This window comes from Anopheles merus, unplaced genomic scaffold (genome assembly GCF_017562075.2).
Source record: "Anopheles merus strain MAF unplaced genomic scaffold, AmerM5.1 LNR4000182, whole genome shotgun sequence".
Taxonomy (NCBI): domain Eukaryota; kingdom Metazoa; phylum Arthropoda; class Insecta; order Diptera; family Culicidae; genus Anopheles; species Anopheles merus.
Genome location: NW_024427762.1, coordinates 1 through 20936, shown reverse-complemented (window position 1 = coordinate 20936; position 20936 = coordinate 1). Strand labels below are relative to the sequence as shown.

The 20936-nt window shown below is 39.7% G+C and overlaps 1 protein-coding gene across 1 annotated transcript; it reads right to left on the bottom strand.

The window, feature by feature from the left end:
- Positions 1 to 406: 406 nt before the first annotated feature.
- Positions 407 to 15540, bottom strand: LOC121601788 (putative uncharacterized protein DDB_G0277255). Its single transcript, XM_041930586.1, is given in 9 exon segments — positions 407 to 959; positions 1542 to 3451; positions 3454 to 4189; positions 5696 to 5827; positions 5901 to 6211; positions 6665 to 6888; positions 6891 to 6983; positions 13083 to 13700; positions 15398 to 15540. Coding segments are annotated over 8 exon segments (4188 nt in total). The 5' UTR covers positions 13522 to 13700; positions 15398 to 15540; the 3' UTR covers positions 407 to 616.
- Positions 15541 to 20936: the final 5396 nt, after the last annotated feature.

The window sequence follows — 20936 nt, the reverse complement described above, 5'->3', positions numbered from 1 at the left end:
TCACACCATTTCTCATAACTGAGTATAGATTTGTACAGAATTGCAGTATACCATTGTAGCACGGATAATCAACAATTACGTTCACTTTAGTTGTCAGGTTTGTTTAATGCACGATTTCCAATCCATGTACTATCATTAGCAAGTGAATTATTTAATAATAAAAACAAAAATACAGAGTTTAAAACTTAATTGCATTGTTAATTATAATGTATAATATCTTGGTGAATTATGGTGAATGTTAAATTTGTTTTAAGTGTGAGTGTATTACATTTCTTCACTTAACAATGCTAAGTCATGAAGAGTGGTAGTAAATGCGGAAACAGATAATTGTATCAACATAGCGTTTCATTAGCAGTTCTACCTAATATTGGTAGAACAGTGTTCAGTCTTTGTTAATATGCGGTGCTTTAAAAAGTTCAATTACAACATATCTGTTTTATTGTTTGCATATATTTGAGTAATTTTAAATGGATTATCTAATAATTTGGTGTGGTAACATAAACAATCCTTGTCAGTGCAACTTTTAATCTGTTAGCGAGACTCGAGTAGATGGTTGATTTTAACAGAATCTCAAATAAAACTGTCGTGTATTACATATACGAAATGATATCTCAATCTATTCCAGCATAATTCGTCGTACGCCGCACGACATGCAAAACTTAGCGCTACTAATCATGAAGCGTGCGCCACATTCATGGCAAAATTTGGACATTGGATTCATGATCAGATTTTGGCCCCCCTCCGGACTATCTTTCATGAGATGGGCCTCCATTCTGTGGCCCTTGATAATAGCGGTCGTGATCGGTGGAAGGGCTGTGTGTAACGAAAGGCTATTGAACGGTTCGTTCGTTGACTGCGCCGGTTGGCTCTGACTGGTAGTTGAGCTGCGAGAATTCGGCCGTGCTTGACGTATAGGCACAGGGGGTGCGTAGTCTGGTGGTGACTGCGTAGATAGACTGCTATGAATTGTCGAAATGATGATGGGAATCCAAAAATAAGTGACATAAGAGAAAGCAGTTAGTAAGGCAATCGTTGGCGATACAATTTTTGTTGAGATTCGATGCGCATGTACATCACGTTGTATCACAAAAATAGCAAATGCAATTGGAAACGAAATCAGTTATAGCTAAAGCACAGATATCGCAAACCTTTGCACGTCTTAATTACATATTTCTCAGTAGAAATTATTTGAGAATTTTAAAAACTTTATTTTTCTATTAACTTTTGCATTGACGTTAGGTAGATGGGAATTGTTTAATTTCGTAATAGAAAAAAAAATCAATGTTTTATATTTTGATTAATTATTTAGTTTGCAATGATAAAGAGAAAATGTTGTATTGTTAGATATTTCAATAAATTCTGAGTATCGTTTCATTTGCAGCTTCACAGTTTATACTAAGATCATCAACTCATAACGTAAGTTAATAATCGACGTAAAGGTACAGCTTGTGCAACTTGCTAGCATAAAATGCTGTTAAGGTTATTATTTTCGATTACTATAAAAATGCTGTTAATATTGACATATTAATAGGAAAACCTACCTGCGATAGGCTGAATCAGCACTGGCTTGCGATCGTTCAGACGATCGTTTGTTAAGCGGGTAGTCTTCCACGCCGTACAACTCCTCGGAATCGATCGAGCATACCGAGGACGAGGAGCCGCACATGCGATTTAATTCTTGCACGCTTTTCAGCAGATCGCGCTCAAGATGATCGAACGATTCCGCTGGATAGCGCGGTTCGTGTACGTTTCCGGTTAGGTGAGATGATGCCGGAGTCGAGGCGGACGTACCAGTATTATTAGCGTGATAGGATTTGTTACTGTAGCTGTTCTTCCTACCGTTGACTGGACTCGGCGATGAGTAGTAAGGAAGCGTTCCGGGTTGTTGCATAGTCGTATTATTTCCATTAAGCAATGTATCCGCCGCTGTTGCTTTATGAATGTTTGGTAAGTTCTGCAAGCTGGATAAGGCACCGCTTCCACCGGTGTTACTACTAGGCGATGGCGGTACAGCAGGAAGCGATATGCCCGCTGCATCCTCGCTTCTCCGCCGACGGGCGATGGCTGGAGAGTTTCGAGCGTAATTCATTTGCTCGGCCAGCGGATGAACAACTTCAGCGCACTTTGCAGCATCATTGGCATTGCTAGCACTGGTGCTGTGATTATGTGAATTGTTGTTATTAGTCGAGCTGCTGTTGTAGTAAGAGTTACTGTTGTTACTATTACTGTAATGGCTAGAACTACTAAAGCTACTACTACTATTGCTACTGTTATTATTACTGGCTGTGCCACTACCATTCCGCACACACACATCCATTCTTGGCACGCCACTACTCTCGTGTTTGCGTACGTAGCGGATCGAGTTAGCAACCGAATTGCCATGTCCACTGTCGAGACTGTTGCTTCGCTTGTTATTATTAGTATGATCGGATTGACTGGAGGCTACACTCCGTCTGGTGATGGAGCTCTTGGAATGGACAAACAACGAATGTTTGTACTCCCTCGCACTGATTGGTGATTGTCGATGCAAATCTTCCAGCGATTGCATGAATTCGTCAACATCGAAATGCTCGAGTGCCGAAGATATAGTTGGACGGTCACGGTTAACAGGAGTGGACGGCGCTGTGCTGTTTGACGATGATAGTGTGTTGCTAAAATTATTCAAAGCTGACGATGGGGAAATCAACCGGTTCAGTTCGTACGTCGGTTTGAACGCGGGATTTTTGGGCACGTTATCCTCATTGTTCTTGCATGCAGACGGCGATGGGGAAGGCTTCTTGGGTTGCTCATGCACATCTGACTGCCCAGACTCTTGTCCTGTGCGGTATCCCGAATCTTCTCGATCTTGTCGACTGAGCTGTGGTCGTTTGTCACAGTTTGTACTATTCTTGCTTATCCTATGATCCACTGGGCTGGAGGAATGACTCGTTGTGGGACTACTGTTATTGCTTGTGCTATGGTCGCTGCTGCTAGGTTCGTTGTTGCTTTTGCGATAATCGAAACAAGTTTCTTTTCGCGTTCGTTCTGGTGGTTTTGGAGCCACACTGACGGAGGCCCTGGGAGGTGGCGATATTACAGCAGATCGTTCCACTTTCGGCTCGATAGTTTTTAAAGCGAGCTGGTTTTCATCCGAACAAATATTGCCAATTGTGTTGCTATCCCTACTGCTGCAACTACCACCAGCATCTTTTGTAGAAGGCATGACAAGATTTATCGGTAAATTATCACATTTGTTTATAAGCTTTGGATCGATATAGCTGTTATCAGCACGATTGTCACTGTCCATCTGTGGTTCTTTCTGTTTTTTAATACTAGACTTTCCAATAATTGCATCTAGTGATATGACCACTGGCTTAATATCAGTGGCTTCACTTGCATTGTTACTGTTGTAGGTAATGTTGATCGGTTCCAGTTTTATTGGAACTAACTTTTTGTTTGCTTTTTTGCTGTTTCATCCTCGATCGCTTGGACATTTTTCTTGTGTTTTTGCTGCTCTTCGTCGACTGTAATTGTTTCGTTAGCTTTCACTGGACTAGGAGCTACGCTCAAAAGCTCCTGTTTTTTTTGCTGATTTACCTCGGCACTGAGTGATGATGTCCGCTTACTGAGACTATTACTTTTGTCCTTCATGTCCTTTTCACTTAATGCTAGCTCGTTTTCGTACTTCAGAAACACGGCTAATGAGTCTGTTTTTGACAGCGGTATCTCCCCGCCAGCCGGATTGTTCGGATCCCTAATCTCCAGCTTGAGATTCTTTCGAACTGTGCTGGAATCACGCATTTTCGGTTTCGGCTCCGCCATCTGCAGTGCGTTAAACGTCGATTTGATCGGCAGTTCGTCATACTCAGAGGATTTCAGAAAATTCGGTGACACCGGGCCATCGTCGGTTATGCCCTTCTGTATGTTTGATTTTGCTTTCTCCACATACATTGGGCGAGATACTTTGCGCGGCATTCGTAGGGAGTACGCACGCCGGAAGTTCGAGTTGTGGTGAGTATGTTTCGTTGCGTTGCCACTCGCTGATTTGTCGTTTGCAGTACCACCGTTCGGGCTCATTTGATTGAGACGTGATGTGCTGGTAGTACTGCTTGGAGAACTGGTATGGATCAAAGAAGTGGCAGGGGAAAATAATTCCTCGAGCTGTCGTCTGGCAGACAGGAATGGATCGTAACGGTCAGGGCTGTATCCACTGGTAGTGAAACGGGTGGTATGGGGGAGAAAAAAGAATAAACAACAATCGTAGTTCGAATTTGATCCAATTGAGTGCCAAACCAGATTATGCACGATATACAGTTAATTATCTTTGGAATTGTTAATGTTTACAATTTGTTAGCAATGAAATGAGACAAATGGGATGAATAGTCTGTCAGCTGGTAAGGTCTGTCGTAAATGTCTTGTTTAATGCATTTAGTAATTTGGGTGCATAGCATTTTGAGTGCAGATGATGATAAGAAACAATAAAACATTTTGCAAATAATGTCCTGCTAGTACTCAAAACAGCGTGTCAGTAAATGCAAAATAGCAAATACAACATACGGAATTTGAAATTGTAAATGCATGTATATAAAATAAATCTAAAACATTCATTTTAGTTTAAAACAACAGAAAAAAATCGATACACAAAATAACTAAAAAGTAAAAATTACCGGTTCCTGTTTTAGGAAGATATCTTCTGTCTACCATTGAACATCGCAACCTAGGACCCAGAACTATAAAACAGTGCATCAGTATATACTAAGTGCAATAAAAAAAGATTTCATCTTTCTCCCGTCAAGTAATAACCTACTATCCTATACTAGCCTAATCCTCACAGGTGAGGGAACAATCAACCAAAATTGAATTTTAATAGCGCAAACACAACCTTTGATACCGTTACTACTTCTTGTACAAGTTACAGTGAAGGCTCGTGTAAGGATTGGATAGCCACTAGATCTAATCACAATCGATTGTTAACCCTGGCCAATGAAACGGATAAACGGCCAACGAACCTGTTGCTCGTACGTACGCGTGATGATCGGCCGATGGGCAATTCGCTCGCTATGGTTGTGTCCAATGATTTCGAACTTCTCAACTTTTCGCTCAGTTGTCCGAAATTTATGCTGTTTGTTTGCCAGCCCGTTGTTCTCTTGCGCGGAACGGTTGAGTAGATTTTTTAGTTGAGTACGGCAACCGGGTTCATTTCGGTTGTTAAGGTTGTTGTTATTGTTGTATTGTTGTTACTGATGGTGTTGTTGTTCTTGTTGTTGTTGATGATGTTGTTGTTGCTGTGATTACAATAAGTATTGTTTTTATTGTTGATACTGGTGTTATTGTTCGTAGTATCGTTAGGCAGTAGTCGTTCACTACTAAGAGTAAATGTCTTGGTTCTTTTCGTAGCCTTGTCGGCGTCTTCTCGTTTAGTATTCTTAGGGTTCTTGGTGATGCTCACACCGATGCCCAAGGAGCTATGCTGCAATGAATGTGGTGATAGATGGAACTTTCTACTGGGAATGGGATGTAAGGTGGTATCGTATAAGGGTAGAAGGGGAAAAACATGCGGCAAAAATAAAGAGATAGATAATAGTAAAGCGATGAAAAATTAAAATTAGTTTTTTTTAATTCCATGTAATTAGTATTGCGCAGACCGCTAAAACATTGTAATGTCAAAAATGAACGCTTGTACTCCTGGTGCATATATTTTCACTTCCAGACTTACTTATCGCTCGAGACGGATGAACTCATCGAATTGTGGCGTGGCATGTGTAGATCTAACTCGGCCAGACTGTTTGTTGAACCACTGCAACTCAAGCTTCCTGAATATTTTTCCCGGTTTAAGGCACGTTTTGATCTACAGTCGAAATTATTGGGGTTTTAAAACGTATTTACTTCCACCTGATCTTGTCACTTTTTGGCGCACTTACCGTATTTGCGGAGCTTTGTATTGAATTCTTGCTTGAAGTCTTTCCTTTGCTGCCGAAATGCTTTGGTTGTTGTTAACGTTTCGGTTGAGTATTGCCTTCTCACGGCACCACTCGACATGTCGATCGTATGCTTTCATGCCAAAGCATCGCTCGCAGTATGGACATGGTTCGTTCTGCTGTGACATGCTACGCTTTAAAGCCGGCTTTGGTGTACTCGCGCTAGGCATTGATGTAGACATCGTTGTGGGGCTGAACTCTTTGCGCTCAAAAGTAGGTGTTTTGCTAAGGCTTAGCTTCCTGACGGGTATGGCCTGAAATGAGTAGTTTGAATTATTACATTATTAAAATGTAGCACGACGGTTATGCGACACAAATGATAGCAGTCAGGTAGAGCATTAAAAACTGTTTCTTGATTTTTAAAACAAGGAAAACACGCGGCATATTAAAATAGCTAACAGTTATTTGCATTCATATGTCACAAAAAGTATGGTAGGTACAAGTGATAGTAAAAATAATATTAGCTTTCAATATTCCAGCACATGCAAAAGAAAACAAAAATAATGTGTATATGCAAATACTGCAAGCAATAGTGCGCAATATTGCAACATAAATGACAACATGCGTATATTTACATTGCTTTGCATACTTAACCGGGATTAATGTTTCTCTTTGGAACTTATACATTTATAGGTTGTACGTATACAAGTATAACAACACTTTTCTGTGTCGCGGAAAAAGCAGGAAAAACAATTAAAAAAACTCACCTCATTTGAGGAGCTTACCGTCTTTTGAGGGAGTCCAAAATTCTTCGGCAGGTAAGACGCAAGCTCGGTCCCTTCCCGTCGCTGGCGAGAGGAATCGAACGGTTTCCGTTTTTTCGTTTGAACTCGCTCACAAATACCGGTATGTTTGGATAACGACGCCGGTGCAAACTTTCTCAAACAGATGGGACATGGTTGCAGTTCAAGGTTCGGTGGGGTTCGTACGATGGGTCAAATGTTTCGTAAGACTTGCATTCTTCAATGTAGACAGGCTCTTCCTTTTCGGCTTCCGTGTATAGTTGTTTTTCGTTGAGATTATTATCTGGAAAAAAATGTAACAGTAGCAGATGGGAATTGTTTTACTCAAATAGAAAAAAGGTTGTAGAAATGAGTGAATAAAACCTTTCATATCCAACATACAAACATTACTTGAACATTAATAAAATAATGTAGCTACTGCATCTTTCTATAGCTCGATTATCATATCTGAGAAATCTGTTGTAGTGCATTTTAAATAGCATTATTTTTTTTCTCTCTGTATATATTTCTATTTCCATTCCAAACGCTGTGATCTATATTCGGTGCTGTTGCTAGAATTATTAATCATGCCAACCAACCCTGGCGCAAATGATTAAAACATCAGTCAACCATGTCGGGACATCGTGGTCTCGGTCGCTGCCTGCCTGTCCATCTGTTACAGTAAGTGAACACAAAGACGAAGGCTATTTGATATCGTATAACTTCAATCAAAGACAAGCTATCGCAATCGAATGCCTGTGGATTTTGCGACTCGCCTGTGGGAGACCAGACAAATGTAGATGTCTAGCACGGGACCGGTTGTTCGTAGTCGATTTCGATGTAGAGATCAAACTACTTCAGCTTCATTTTGTTGCAGAGGATTAATTACTTTAACCATTCACTGGTTGGAATGATGGTTCCACTTGTTATTTGATGCAGTGGATGATTATGATAATTATTTTTTCATCACTTTTTTATTTTTTTTTCACTTTTTTTTCCTAAAGCAATTTCAATTGAGACTAATACATAATCTGAAAGTGATGACATAATTTAATCAGCATTTCAACTTCAAAATGAGTATAAGCTAATTACTTCCATCAGTTATCAGCATTTCGGCTGGGAATATCGCTAGATTAACCTTTATATATGTCAACGATAAACCACTGATAAGAAAACATTTATTTCGATAAATGCTCTATTTAATGCAACTCCTTACTATTTATTGCATCCCAGGTGATTTTATTGCACAACCGTTACCCGTTGTAATCATTCCTGTTAATAAGGCCAACCACAAATGCATACATATGCATACATGAAATATAAAAAAAATCGCTACAGTCGCTGTAATAAAACTTTCAAAGAAGTTAAATTTATTTTACTAATTTAACTATAAAATGGTGAAAAAGGAAATCTGTGTCAAAATAGCTATGCTCTAATAGCACGCTCTGCTATAAATTAATTATTATTTTTTTTAGATCGTTTAAACTCATGCTTTCGGCAGGGATAGATAAACGAATGCTTTTAATTAAATCACTAATATAACTAAGATAAAATGGTGTTTTTTATTATACAATTTTAATTTCCATCTTATAAGGATAGAAGAAAAGCGTTTAAATATTAGACATTATATAGCATTAATTTCTCTAGCATATACTAAGTATGTCAAACAAGAAACTCAATGAAAAAATCTCAAAATCCTTTTTAATCTATTACACTTCTTCTTCTTCTTCTTTGGCACAACAACCGCTGTCGGTCATCAGGTCAAGGCCTGCCTGTACCCACTAGTGAAGTGAGCTTGGCTTTCATTGACTTTTTATTACCATAGCAGGATAGTCAGTCCTATGTATGGGAGCACGGTCTATTCGGGACTTGAACCCAAGTCGGACATGTTGTTACGTCGTACGAGTTGACGACTGTACCACCAGACCGTCCCGAAATCTATTACACTATCAGATTAGAAATGTTCATCTGGCAAGCCATTCCACCTGATCTGTTTCCTGACTGCAATAACAACGAACATAGTGCTACGCTCCATATACCAACTCATTTTCCAGACACGAGTTAACGAATTTAATCCACTGGATCACATGTTCAGAGTGGCGTTTGATTAGTATTCCAAGAAAGTCACTTGCAGCATGTTTTTGTTTACTGTTCAAAGTGTGAAACCGTTCCAACGGAATATAAATGCCTTATTTTTCCACTTTCAAAGTGGTTCAATGTAGTAATGTTGAATTAAGTCAACATCATAGTTTACTCTTTCTATGTTTATTTGTGGATATATTTGGCAAAATAATCCCAAGTAAGTGATCCATCATCGATAACATACTATCTTGTATAAGTAAAGGCAATTTAACTTGGAGAATCCTACACTCATTCCGGTTGATATCTAAATATCTTTTATCGGGGATGTATTTCTATCATTAAGCCACTAATGAACAAGATTATCTAGGACTTTTGATATAGTCAGTTTTATTAAAATGCCCATTTCTGTGTATGATAAGGCTTGAATTCATACCAGATTTTAACCTGTGATGGGAATGTTTCGCATTTAGGTCCATAGCCTGTGGTCATAGCAATGATTAAAGAAGATATTGATTCTGTTTGAAAAACTTTTAGCTCCATAACCCACATCGATTGTTAAGTGTGCACTTTTGTGTTTTGATCACCAGAAGATACACGATCAGTTTGTTAATGCTTCAAATGGTATTAATTACACTTCGCCACTTTTCCCTGTATCGCTCGGGCAAAGATCAAGTGACTCTAACAAATATTGCACACAACTTTATTTTTCTGTTCATGGGGTTGCGTTGGTGCGACTTCACGTATGTTCTGTTGGCGTTAGCGTTCACACTTTAGTTTAAAACTCACCACCACGAGGAAAACCCGCTTCAAACTGTCAAATGTAATTAAAACTTTCAAATACTAGAACACTTACCACTTCACCACGAGTGAGGAAGTATATGTTAAACTCCACTTGCCTGCTAGTATTTATGTGTCATGGATCTGACATCGTTATCCTTAACCACATTTATCGAACTCATTGCACGCTGGTCTCACAAAATTGTTTGGTTAACAGCCATAATTGTTCTAACAAAGATCTTTCACTATGAGCAAATGTCGCAACACACGACACACGTTAAACTGACACAGAGCGTCAGGTCGTTTTCATACGGTTTGTCATTCATTATTTGGTTTTAAAATGTCGTTTTTTTTATGTAACAAGTGAGTTTCAAAATATTTCAAACCGCATTTTAGGTAGTCTAGTTCAGTTTAGGTAGTAGTTTAGGAGTCCACAGTAAGGTTGATTCAAAGAGAATGTATTCACAGAAAAACACATCACAGAGAATATTTGTCCCTCACTTATAGAGCACATACACGACTACGAATTTTCAATTCCTCGCTCCTTCCGGTCAGTCATACAACACTCGCACTACCTAATCACACTATCGAATCAACTTCTTACTCATCGAATGAAATGTCATTCACTATCGAAACAGGTTACCATAATGCAACTCGCAAAGTTTCTGTCCCAAAACGTGTCCAACGTTCTTGTCTTATCGTCACGAGATCGATATTGTTATATTTTTCCATTGATGCATGGAAGGATGTGGAGCAACCACCACCAACCATCTTTGGTTCAACATTTTCATATAAAAAGCTGCTTCACCAAAGAGTAAGAGAGATATCTTTCTACTGTGCCGAGCCACCGAAATTGTGTACATACTCGTACATCAAATAAGGGCATCTACGTGATTCGTCGATACAGGAGTTTCGTGTCTGTTTTGCAGATTCCATTATATGCCAGCTGTTTGAGAGCACAATATGGTTACAACAACTCTGAAAGATTTGGCATTGATCAAGCCAACCGGTTTATTCTGTAAATTGTAATCAACTACGATTTATAACATGACAAACGTTCGTATTGCAATTTTGGTAATGAAGCAAACAAACAGTTATTAATTGTTAAAAATAAAGTATCACAAACAAAATTTAAACAATAATTTTTTTATCTAAGTCGAAGTCAAAGTACAAATGTTTATTTTTTTAATAGCTTTTAATATGTAGTTTGCTCACACAAAAATGATTTTTTTATTATTTCTTACAAGTTAAGATACAATTTTTCACATTTTTCAATAATCCAAAGGAATTACAGGGCCAAATTATAAAATATGCTCGCCTTTATATATTACGATGAAAAATACACAACTACAAAAAATATCAAATTTCTTACTTAAGTTCATTGAAAAGTTATTGAAAAGTTTTAATAAAAGTAAGCAAACAGCTGCTGAAGTTGTTGCATAGTGAATATAACGGGAGTTTTTTTGTATTAATATATGAGATCAAACTAAAACATAATGTGGCAAAATGTTGCAGCGGGCCTGAAGATCTCAGCTCGCGGGCCGCATTTAGAATGTGGGCAGGATTACGAACCCCTCTGGTATATCCAATCTACCAATTCGGTTTGCATTGTTTAGGCCGTATAATACAACCTTTGTCGATAAGAATACATTTGACTTTTCTGCCAATGCTTTGTATAAATTTTTCTGGCCTCTGGACTTCATGTTTTAGGTCATTTACATAAATCTGTTTATTGCTGCAAATCCAACGATGCCAATGTTTTCTTAAAATGCCAAACAAGGCAATTAATTCACAACAGAAAAACCAGATAAAAAACAACTTGTTTTGAAGAGCTGTTTTGTTTTCTGCATACTGAAGATATCAAATAGTTATGCAGCTTAAGGTTTACAAATTCCAATAACGAAATAACAATAATCATCCTCATCTCGCAATTCATTATACGTTGAAAAAAAAGCAAACCGGTTAATCTCAGCTTAAATGAAACGATCATTTAAGATATTCATGTTGTGGTATGAAATTGGTGAATATTGGATATGAAGAACCGGCCAGAAACCAGCGCTCAAACGAATTTTGTTTCCAAATCTGCATAATGTACACCTGTTGCTTAATCTTGAACGAAACCAGTTTGGGCTGTTTTTCTTTCCTTCCAAATGATGTTCTTTACCGGCATTCTATGGTTAAGTATCTAAACGATTGTATTGAATTTTTTTCACATTTCTCTGTTTTCGTGACGACCTTCACAAAATCAACCGTATGTGGCAAGACATTGTGTTTTCATAGTTGCTCCCATATTTAATTTGCTAGATTTTAATGTGATAAGAGATTGGGCTGCTTTTACGATATTCGTCATAAACTTAAAACCTTTAAAAAGGCTAAATCTCCATCGTCAATGTGCCATATGGCTTATTCATTAGTGTTTACCATTTCCCGTGTTTGATTCCCAGCCAGATTGTTGTTATTATTTTCATCCCTAGACACTACGCTCCATGCTCAACGCACTCCTCCGTTCAACGAAGTGAGTTTTAATCTGATCATGTTAAATTTATTTTAGTCATATTTACTTTCATCATCCCCCTTTACAAAGCTGCAGGGTGGCACAAAACAGACATTTTGGTGGTACCTCGCATTTAAACGCGCATGTACACGGGATTGATTTATCATCGTATACATTTGTCCTGACCCATTTCCTTCGATCACACCCGTCCTGGCAACTTCAACGAATACATTTGCAGTTCAACCATTCATAAGGCGATAATAAGTGAGAAAAAACAACTCTGGCATATACAAGCCATGTGCAACACGCGTCCGTCCGCAACGCAAATACTGACAGTATGTCGGTAAGATAAAAGTATGCACGAAAATGCCTATGAAAGGGATGGATTGTGGTCTCTCTCGATTGAGTTCGTGTGTTTGCTAGAGGTTTTTATTGACCATTTTTTTAACGAGTAGGTTTTACTTTGCAATTAACCGATGGAAGGGAACGAAAAAGCTCACTGAGCAAATCTACGTTAGTGTCATTCACGGTTTCAAGGTTTATGTGTTGGTATCAACATCATTCTTGAACTGTGGACTATTTTGTGAAATTAATTATTCTTTATTGCATTTTTTCACTGCAAGATAGTCCAATGAATCAGGGGTTGTTTTCGCCGGCTGATAAGAGTTATCTCTGATGTCATTTTCGCAATATTACTGATTTCTTCCATTACATGTGGAAGCTATAAAAAGAGTTGAGTAAAAGATTCTCATAGTGGCAATACAATTTGAGTTTCCAGTGTTTTACATACACATTATTATTAGTGTCTAGTTACAAAAAATCGAATTAACCCGCTGCCGGTTATCGAGTGATTGATGTATTTCAAAATCGATGGCGAGAGCTTTCTCTAAACATAATGGATAGGCACTTCCCTGCAACTACCGTGCAGTTTCCAATCCCAGCTGTTAAATATTTTTTATCTACGCTTCAATTTGCAATATCTCCTTTGGGCACTTTTATGAACATTTGCAGTATTCATATCCACACGTTCGTGTTACCCGCGAAACATACCTGATTTGCACGGTCTCAGCGATGCCCGTTTACTGGCACTTAGGATTTCGTAGTCGTTAAGATCCTTCTTCGGTGGTCCTTCGGTGTAACCATTAGAACTGGGCACTGAAGAAATCTCCTCGGGGCTGGTGACTAATTTGAGACGACTTTTCGAAGCACTTCGCTTCAGACTTAGGCTTTTAAATGCACTAGACAGCTTCGACCGACGCATCGGTATGCCGCACATTTCAACGCCGATAGAATCTCGATGATTCGTTGCACTGGCTAAATCCAGATCATTTGAATCGTGTGTATCAGGGCGCATTCGCATTCGTACGGGTTCTGGCATGTCATCAAAGCTGCTGCCATACTGTTCGTACTGGGATACCAGATTTAGCCCATTGGATGTAGATTTCGATGGGCCAGGTTTGGTGACGAGGTTTCCAATCCAGAAGAACATGAACGATTGGACAGGTTCTTTGATGATTTTGACTTGCTCTTAAATAATTTGTTCCACATATTTGCAACAATTTACTATAATGTGGAGAAACTTGCAATACACTTCGCACAGTTGCACAATAACGAGATGATTCACAGTCGCCTAAATATTATAATGCGCACTGCATATGTCAATGATGACTTTAAACAAAACAAACAAAAAATCAGTAAAACCTTCAACGAACAATTTGTATTATAGTATAACACCTTTCACTTATCGCGTATCACATTCGCGTAAAGGTCAAAATTTCACTTTCTTGTTGTTTCCTTTCCTTTCAACAGGCTAATCTTCAAAAATCGCACAAGTCATGTTGTCTATTAACTTAATTTAATACTTTCATCACTTCACGCCGATCTTGAAAGGAATCAGTATCATTCTGTGTCGCACTTCACTTATCTTTTCGTCTACAACAAAGCTCTAACGGAACAGCGCAAAATTCGTGTTAAGAACTCGACAAACAATCCCTTGCATTCCAGGTACCTATCACCAGAGTAAGTTGATAATTAAGTGTTGTTTCTATTATCAACATTGGTTTCCTATTGTGCTGCCGTTTTCTACCGTATTTTTACAATTTCTTCACCCTACCTTCGCTTAGGTTCAACGAAACCGATAGTTTCCCTTTACTTTCTGATCATTTTACCCTTCATTTTTGTTGGTGTTTTTTGGTTTCGGAAGCGGATAGAAATTCCCTCCCTCCGTTGTAACGCAGTGGCCACTGCCATCACCCATCGGACCTACAAAGGCGGGCCCAACCTAAATGGCATAGCGCATTTTCGATCAATTTCCTTATGGGTTTTTGCGGTGGTGCCTAATAGATATTTTCGTTTCCTTTCGTGTTTCCATTAGCCTATAAAAGATGTTAGAAAGCATATAGATTATTGTGTTTACTGAAGCATGAAACGAAACAGCTTAAGATAAAAGATTTGCTTTATTGGTTGAATGAAGCTATAGAACAAAATCAATTTGTTTGTGTTGTAAAGTAATCTTATTTTAGTAGTGCATGGTTTTGGCTTTTTCGACTTTTAAGTACTTCTATCTAAAGAATTACAAAATGATGTACTCTTTTCATTGAGGCGCTAATCGCGGTTAATCAACACCTTGCGCTCGTTACGCGATGATCTTCCATGTTAAGCCTTGAACGCACAGTAAAATATCCGTAGTGGATTGCTGAGATATTTCTTTGCTCGCGCAGTACCACACGACCGGTCAGTTAGGAGCCCATTTTCGGCTTGACGAATGAGAAATAATATCCTCTGCCGGTTGAAAAACGCACAGCAATCAAATGTGCATGAGAATGAACTTAAGCTAACGATCATTCATCACCGGAATGTTGTCATGAACCTTTGCTGTGGTTAGCATTGAGCATCTCCACAAACGTACGCTTCCCCATATATTCACAATCAATCACTAAACACTCTCACACGGGGATCATTATGTGCGGGGAACATTGTTGCACAAGTTTAGCTAGCTCTTTGATGAGCGACCGGCTGCAGGGAAATTTAATCTCCCGGATGCTGCCTATGTAAATGCCACGTTACACTGTACCGTTCTCACCGTGCTGGAAGCTGAACACACTTTTACCAAAGTTAAATAACTCGACGCGGAGAAATTTGATTCCTTCCGCAACCACCGTTCAACCACAGCGCCCAGGGTTTCCACCATTCATCAAGCCTTCAATTAACATGCCTCGCATTTGCAAACACATTGCCACTTTCCATCAATTGCACCTAGTCACTCCTAACACATATCGCTGAATGTAAACGACATCCAAATCATCACGAAGCTGGTTCCTGCTCTAGACAAACTATACAGTGGGAATTTTACATTGTTAGCCTACCAGAAGTAACTATATCTTAGTAACACTTCATACGAACACTACGAACATACAAACTATGTGCCCGACACCGGCTCATCAAAGCCATACGTGTTATGGGCCACAGCTGTTGCTTCCGTCACTGTGGTCGTTGTAAAAATCGGTGGTGATCTGCTGCCGTAGAAGTCGCGATGCTACTAAATTCGTCAGTTTGTGATCCAAATCATCCCACTCGTGCTCTCTTGGCTTACTCGTGTTGCGCATCGTGAACTTGCTGCCCGAGAAAAGGGCTCTTTTTCTCCTTCTATCTCTATCTCTCTCTTTTCTTCGTCTGATTTTCTCTCTCCCTCATTCACTTCTAACCTATATAGCGGCGTTTCATAAAAGGGTACCATCTCCAAACACGAAACAAATGGAGAGATTATTTTCAGTTGCTACGCAGGAATCTCACGAGCACTCTGCAAAATACTAGCTCTCTGGGTGCGTTCGGTTTTCAAGATTATCACAAGACAAGAGACGCACCTTTACAAGCAGATGAACAGATTTTCGTTGATGAACTTGTGGTAAATAAGGGAACAGTACGAAAATTATTTAAAATTTTCATACATGTCTTTGACAATAATTAAAAACTTAATAATTGCTTTAGAATAGTAAATTTTTTTCTGAAATTGTTGCATTATTTCTGTATTCGCTCTCCATACGATCCACATCATGCTACCCACACGAATGATGGCTCTTTGCAAGATGGATCCCACACTTTGCAAACATGTCTAATGATCATTACTGGCAAACGACGTCCACATAAGTTTAAGTACGATCCAGCATGGTATTGGGAACCGTTCACGGGATGACCATCTGCACAGAATATGGCTCTATGGTTGAGTGATGTAAATAAAACGCTCGTATTACACATCTACAGTGCAGCCCATGGTTGTTTGGAGTTGTGTTGTTCTTTCAACTGAAACCGTCCCGTTCGTAGGCACGATTCCATATCAAGAGACATCATCACGATGATGCGTCAGAATCGCTAAAGACGAGAATGGATTGGTTCAACTTTTTTAAGGCAAAGCGATTAATATAGCTGCACTGTACGATGGTGCGTTTTATGCATAAATATAGCAGATTAACTTTTGTTACACAATATAAGACATGTGTCAACTGAGCATAGTTCGATGTTGTACAAACAATTCAATAACGTTAAACAAATCAGATTGCACCTCGTTTCGAGAAAGCTACGAATCAACGACCCGACTATCCCGGACATAATCTTGAAGCTCCGTTCCTCTTAAGTAGCAAAACCTATGACTGAAAATGTCTTTGCACCATTCTCGTACAGCTCGTATTATTGAGGCAATCTTGGCTCAGTGTTCCCGTTGGAGATGTCGTTTTATTTTCGTAACGCGTATGCTCACATTTCTTTCACCCTCGGGCGCTACGCGCTACTTCAGCATTTTGAGGATGCAGTTCAGTGAGCTGCGCTCCCGTTTGTTTATGTTGTGTTTTGATTTTTGTGTCTCCCTTTAATTTTGCCGTTCAACCGCGTTGGTATGGTTCGATTTCTTTACGCTTCTGAAAGCATGTGGAAAATGGGCAGTACAAGAAATTCTACAACGCGCCTTTCTCACACAATGAATTACTTTCCGTAAGGCTCCCACACAGAGGCATGCACGATGTTGCATTAGCAAAGCGCAATAGGATGTAGATTGCACTCGATCCCGGCTTACGTACAGTTTTGCCGGCTTACAATATTAAGAAGGGATTCATAACAACAAATTCAGAAATAGAACCGTGCTGCCAATGCAGTAATATTCTTCTGAGGAGGCGTATTTCTTAAGCTGATTGTGGGCAAATTACAAACACCGTGCTCATTGGAAGACGACACGTTATGTATCATGGGTTATTTAAAAAAATGTTGTTCTTCTGTCATATGAAGAATGTGTTGGGTTGAAAAAATTACTTAGGCCCGATGGACTTGCACTATCACACACGAAAGGTTTGCACGCAATGGCAGTGAACGGTGTTCGGAAAGCGGAACACATATCTCAACGATTGCAAATCTTTGCGGACTCGATCTTATGGGATGCCGCAAACATGAAATACAATTGGTGGCGCCATAAGAGAAGTAAAGGTAAAGCTCCATTGCACAATTTGTGGCTCGTGTTTTGCATCACTCGTGGCAGATAGATGGTCCACTGAATCGATTCTATGCTTTGATTGTTCGTTGAGGGCCAACAAACTGGTTGCAAAATAAGATTTTTTTTATTTTAAATCAATCGCAATCGTAACTACCAATTATGTATTTTGATGTCTTGTTTTACAAACTGTAGTCACTATGCTATTTTTTTATTTGGGAGGAACGGCAATATTGCTTATTCATGTTACAATTATCTTATACACTATATGATCATTTTTTTACAATTCTTGACAATACAATCTTTATACAATATATGATCATGATTTTTGTGCCGTGTAAATGTTTCGTTCTATTGAGATTAAAAGCAGCACACAAGAATGTCAATAAGAAAATGAAAAAAGTTAAATAATCACAATGACTAATTCATGAAATTATTAACGTCACAGACAACTTGAGATAAAATCTTTCAACAACCAGCACTTGTAAATGAAATTGCTTTCTTAAGTAATGATGGAAAATAATCGTTTACTTACGTAGCACCCCTACAAAAGAGTGTATCTTACTGCCGAATACAAATCATCATGATTCTCAAAACATATGTTTTTCCGTTCGTACTAAATTAATTTGCATTGAAGCCGGCATACAACATGCTGAGCGGATGTTTGATGCAGTGCAGGTTATTCTTTACTGTTTGTTTTCTCATCTTGTCACATTTGCCGCCCGTTGGAAACTAACGGTGCTGTAATACCCGGACGCTCCATTCCCGCTGCGCCTAACAAGCCACCACCAAGCATCGTGAATTTCGACGTCTTTCCTTCTCTTGCATGGATATAAAACTGCAACGGAAGCGAGAACTAACACAAGGGCAGACGGCACTGCGACCCCATGCACGGTGCATGTAACACAATTATCGGCGTTTAGTAACAATCCTTCCTCACTCACTGGAACAAGATCGCCTAGTGGAAATGAGTTACAAAATATGCAACATTGCCGCCGTTGCTCCGTGCTCCAGATGAAACAATCTGCTTAATGAGTTGTGCAAGTTCAAGAGTTCACCGGAGAACGTCACTCGCAAGTATTTACAGACCCTAGGCCAAGCAAACAGACTCTCAGCTGGTGAAAAAAGATGCTTCTCACGAAAACAAACACCTAACCTTACCACCTTGCCTCACGCGAACGATCACCGGTTACGGCACGGTGAAAATAGCGAAAGTTTGCCAAAGCCTTGACGCTTTCGTTCGCTGCCCGAAACACATTTTCCCATCGCCTCAGCCAAACTGTAGACGCGACCGACCGGATCTGATTCGATGTGAACGATTGATAGGGGTGTTGGTAGCAGAGCATAATGATAGCGTAAGGGTGTCGCGGCCTCAGGTTGAAGGCCCCATTTTCTCCTCCATTTTCCTGCGCCCTTTCCAATTTTCCATCCGCGATGCGTGGTTTTGTGGGGGTGAGAAAAAAAAATCGTTTGTCAATTTGCAACAGTGCCCACAGTGACTATGCAAATACTAACTGGTACTTGCTGAACGCAAGAGAAAGGATGCAATGGAAACAATGTAGGAAGCGACGACTCAAACGATCCTCCGTTCACCGGAAGCCCCACGTTACGAAATGGATCTCACGCACCGCAAGTACAATCATTGACCATGCAAGAAACTCACGTGCCGCCTACCGTTCCTTTTGATGGGTTTGCATTAGCTTTGCAACGATTATTAAACAGTATGGATGAAATTGTTCGGCTGTTGAGGCTTCACGAACGGCAGTGAGGCAAAGGCATCAAACGTTGTCTATAAATATCGGAACAGAATGAGACCTAGTTCTGCTAAGCAAAAAACACAACCGTTGTGCACACAATTTTATTCTAATTCAAGTTACAAGTGATCGTAAAGGGATCGTTGATGCTATTTATAAGTCCCGAGTGCGTTTTCTACCCGCAAATGCATGAGTGCAATTCCCGGTGGCCAATCAGGTTGGCCTAGTTGTCGTTTCGACAGATTTTATGTGGTGTTTATGAGTCACGTGATGATTTCTGGGTGTGTGGTTGAGATAAATGCTAACCGCATATCAAAACTTCGTGAGAATAACTACAGTAGTTGTCAAATGGAATCAAACATCAATTTCAATTGACAAAATATATTGAAAATACATTGTTTTTTAAGTACTTTACCATGCAATATTTTGATTTCATTTTACATTACCTGACCAGCTGCCCTCAAAACGATCTGCAAAAATATAAAAATAAACATAATTATTGTATGTTGTACAAAACTGAACATCGTTTTACATAAAACATTTTATTTCAATGTACCTAAGAAGACGAAACTAAACTTCTTCAATACATAAGCTTTGGTGGAACACTTAAGAATGATTGTTACATATAAAACCTAAAATAGGTAAATGGCGATGCCGGATTTTCAGCGTTGTTTCACACAAGAACACAGATAGACATAAAATTACCTCCAACTATTTCGGTACCGTGAAAACTCTTTCGTTCGACATCAACCCTAGCGATCAGCGCATGGCACTGCTGGACTAATTGCGAGCATCAAACAGTTACCTCCATGACGGCAAGTTACCGCGGTCTAATGCCCCACACACATTCATCCCGCCGGCAAACTAGATATCGGACGTTTTCGCTATTTTTAGCTATGTCGTTGCAATCAACGCTTGACATCCAGAGCGCAACGCTTTGTAGGCTCCCAGAAAGAACTAATTGGATTTCGGGCCCGGACTCTGCAGGTCCCTGGTGACAGTCGTCGTCAAACTCCATAGAAAATGTCACTTTTGTTTATGCTTCGCTCGTTGCGCAAGAAGACACTTTCTACGTCCCATTGACGGTGCATTTTCTTCCCGGCGTAACCTTCGGCAATGGAAAGTGAAGGTGCACCCATCTCGCCAGCCTCACTTCAAACGGGATTTTATCGAACGTAACAAGAGTGCAAACCCGAAATAGAATCGTCTCCGGCAATGGGACCGCAACCATACGCGCGCAGCGAAAACGTAATCTTAGGAAATCAACCGACTGTTCGAATCACCGGGCGGATCGCGGCTCGGGACAGAGTTTTAAAGTTCCAAACCGGCGTTGACAACCAGTACCGGTGATTGAGTGGGCGGAAATGATGCACGTTTCAGCAGCATCCTTGAAGCGGCTGCGACCTAGCATGCAAACCAGTATAACACTCATTAATCGCCTACATACATTATCACATGAATGGTGTATCGAAGGCCACCAGGGCAAGACAAATTTATGGAATAATCTTACACTAGTTGGTTGGACACTGCACGCAGTTAAATAAACATACACGGTTCAGGTTTTTATCGTCGGAGGAAGACTGTTAGTGAGCACCATTGAAAGCCCTTTGATAATTTGTAAATGAAACCTGCCTATGACACGCACCCGGTTTTGCGTGAACCCTATTTAGTATACGG